Genomic DNA, 2,895 nt, shown 5'->3' with positions numbered 1-2,895 from the left:
GTGTGAGTTAGCTTTATGCTTCTGTGACCAAATACCCAAGAAAAGCAACTTAAAGGAGGAACAACTGATGGTTGTTCTGCTCATGGTTTCAGAGAATCCAGTTCACTGTGGCAGGGAGGGCATGATGAGGCATCTCTATCCAACTCATTAAAGGCAGGGATCAGAAAAAAGAGAATACAGAAAAAGGCTGGGGCATGATGTAGGCCCCAAGGACATGTCTCCATGACCTAATTTCACCTCCTACACCCTACCTCTGCATTTTCTAACCTCCCAACCACACCATCATATTATGAATCCATCAAGGAGTCAATCCATTGACCCAGTCAGAGGCCCAAAGCCTATCCATTGTACATGAACCTGTGGGGGAATGGGAATTTCATAGTCAATTCATAACAAAGTCAATGGCAGAGTCAAATTTATGTGACATGAAGGAGGAGAGAGGTGGCATGAGATGAGTCTGAGGAAGTTTGTGGGACCAGATTGCACTTGGCCTCAAATCATCTCTATTGTTTCCAGATTGCAGAGAATGAGTTTCAGCTCATTTTTCCTCTTGGGCCACAAATTCTTCAAGTCCATGTCCCTGACCTGTATCCAGCTCACATTATATATGTGTATGGTTTCCACAAGGCAGTGAGCCTTTCTCAAGACACAGTCACAGGGCATCCTCCCAAGCCCATTCCCTTTATTTTAGTTAAAGGTTTCAATGGCTCAGACATCCCCTTCTTTATGAAGCACATAGGCTCTGTAGAACAAATGGGAAGAAGAGGACTGATAAACCTGAGAGACATTTCACAGTGCCCTGTTCCACCAGCAAAGAAGAGGATGGTTCCCTAAGGACCTGTACAGAGCTGAAATGAGAAGTAGAAGGGGGAGTGTGCATGGGCCTGCTATCACGTGATAGCAGTTCTTGAACAATGATGATACAGCGTGAGTAGCTTCCATGTCCTTCTAGGGACTCATTCTGGGGGTCTCCCCCAGCCTGTTACCTTAAGGAAAGCCCTCTTCACATCCTTGTTCCGGAGGCTATAGATGACAGGGTTGAGAAAAGCAGAGATGACATTGTAGAACAGAGCAAGCTTCTTGTCCTCTTCTGGCGAAGCCTTAGAACCAGGCTTCATGTACATGACCATGGCTGGCACACAGAACATGGTGACCACCGTTATATGGGATGCACAGGTGGAGAAGGCTTTCAGTCGCCCCTGTGCTGATCGGATCTTCAAGATGGAAGTAAAGATGTTAACATAGATGACAAGGATAAGGGATAGGGGGATCAGTATGACGCTAAATCCAAGAATGAAATCTACTTGGTCGTTGACTGAAGTGTCTGCACAAGCCAGCTTTAAGACCGCAGGGACTTCACAGAAGAAGTGGTTGATCTTGTTGGGCCCACAGTAGGGGAGGCGCATGGCAAATATGGTGTAGATAAGAGCAGAGGTGACACCACAGAGTCCACAGAAAATGGCCATTATCCCACATACACATGGGCTCATGATGACCCTGTACCTGAGTGGGTGACAGATGGCTACGTACCTGTCTATGGACATGATGGCAAAGAGCCAAGACTCTGTGACACCTAGCACCAAGAAAACGTACATTTGAGCCACACAATTGGAGTAAGAGATCGTCTTCTTCTGACTGACCAGATGTGCCAACATCTGGGGCACAGTTGTAGTGGTATAGCCTAAGTCCAACATGGAAAGGATGCCGATGAAGAAATACATGGGGGTATGGAGGTGTGAGTCCAAGCAGATGAGGATGAAGATCAGGCCATTGCCCAGAATGATCATCAGGTAAATCATCAAAAAGGCTGAGAAAAGCAGAGGTGTGGTCCTAGGGCTCAGGGAGAAGCCCAGAAGAATGAATTCTGTCACAAAGGTCTGGTTGGGGCCTTGCATTACACTCTATTCTTAATGAAAAAGAAGGCATGAATTCACACAGGGGATTAGCTAAGGCAAGCACCAGAGTTGGGGATAGTGTTCAGATAGACAGTGGTCAGTGTTTAAATTTTATGAAACTCCATTATATCCCTCTTAACAGGACTGTCCACTTACCTGTTGCTGTCCTCTGGAACCACTCCCAGGAAGTTTACGAAGAACAGAGATTCATGGACAGTTCTGGCTCTGCATCTAAACCAACAGGAGCACTCCTTCTCAGCCTCAGTTTCCTCTGCTGTGAAATGAAAATATTGGAAAAGCTGTACCTAATCCTCCTTATTATTCTTCCTCCTATTAAGGCATTTAAGCTTCCTTCAGACCATCAGGTGGTTAGATATCAATACTGGTGTAAAAACCCCATGCAGGAGGAGATGGCTTAACAGTTACGAGCACCCAATGCTCTTTCGGAGGACCTAGGTTGGATTCCCAGCACTCATATGGTATCTCATAACCATCTGTAATTCCAGTTCCAGGGGATCTAGTGCCCTCTCCTGGTCTCTGTGGGCACAAGACACACACATGGTATACATACACATAATACAGGCAAAACACTGATACCTAAAAAGTAGAAATGAAAAATTTTTTAAAACTCTGAATGGTTGTCGGTGCACAAACTGGGACACAGATTCAAGCTACACAAGTCCCCTATGAAGTCACTCTGTCACCCAGGATGCCCACAGGCAGCTGCCACTCTCCCAGATGTCTACCCCGTTTCTTCTCTTTACAAAAGCCACCTTACTGACTCCGCTGTTTCTGATCCTAACACACACCCCTGAGCCTCAGGGAAAGAACACCTGAGAGGTGTCATCTGCATTGCTGATGCCTGAGAACAGTGCAGATTGATGTCGTCATTGTCACCTCTGGCTCCAAGCAATGGCCTGCTTGCTCTTGGGCCACCTTAGCTGAGTCTTCACGAGAATCTTGCATCTACATCCAGTCTCCTAGATGATTTCTTAACTTT

General features: G+C 46.1%; 1 protein-coding gene across 1 annotated transcript; it reads right to left on the bottom strand.

The window, feature by feature from the left end:
- Positions 1-956: 956 nt before the first annotated feature.
- LOC131905118 (olfactory receptor 2A7-like) lies at positions 957-1,895 on the bottom strand. Its single transcript, XM_059256071.1, has one exon. It carries the CDS (start codon positions 1,893-1,895, stop codon positions 957-959), a length of 939 nt encoding a protein of 312 aa, XP_059112054.1.
- Between the last annotated feature and the right edge of the window lie 1,000 nt (positions 1,896-2,895).

This window comes from Peromyscus eremicus, chromosome 2 (genome assembly GCF_949786415.1).
Source record: "Peromyscus eremicus chromosome 2, PerEre_H2_v1, whole genome shotgun sequence".
NCBI classification, from domain to species: domain Eukaryota; kingdom Metazoa; phylum Chordata; class Mammalia; order Rodentia; family Cricetidae; genus Peromyscus; species Peromyscus eremicus.
The sequence above is the reverse complement of the archived record's forward strand: the minus strand, read 5'-3'. Positions and strand labels throughout refer to the sequence as shown.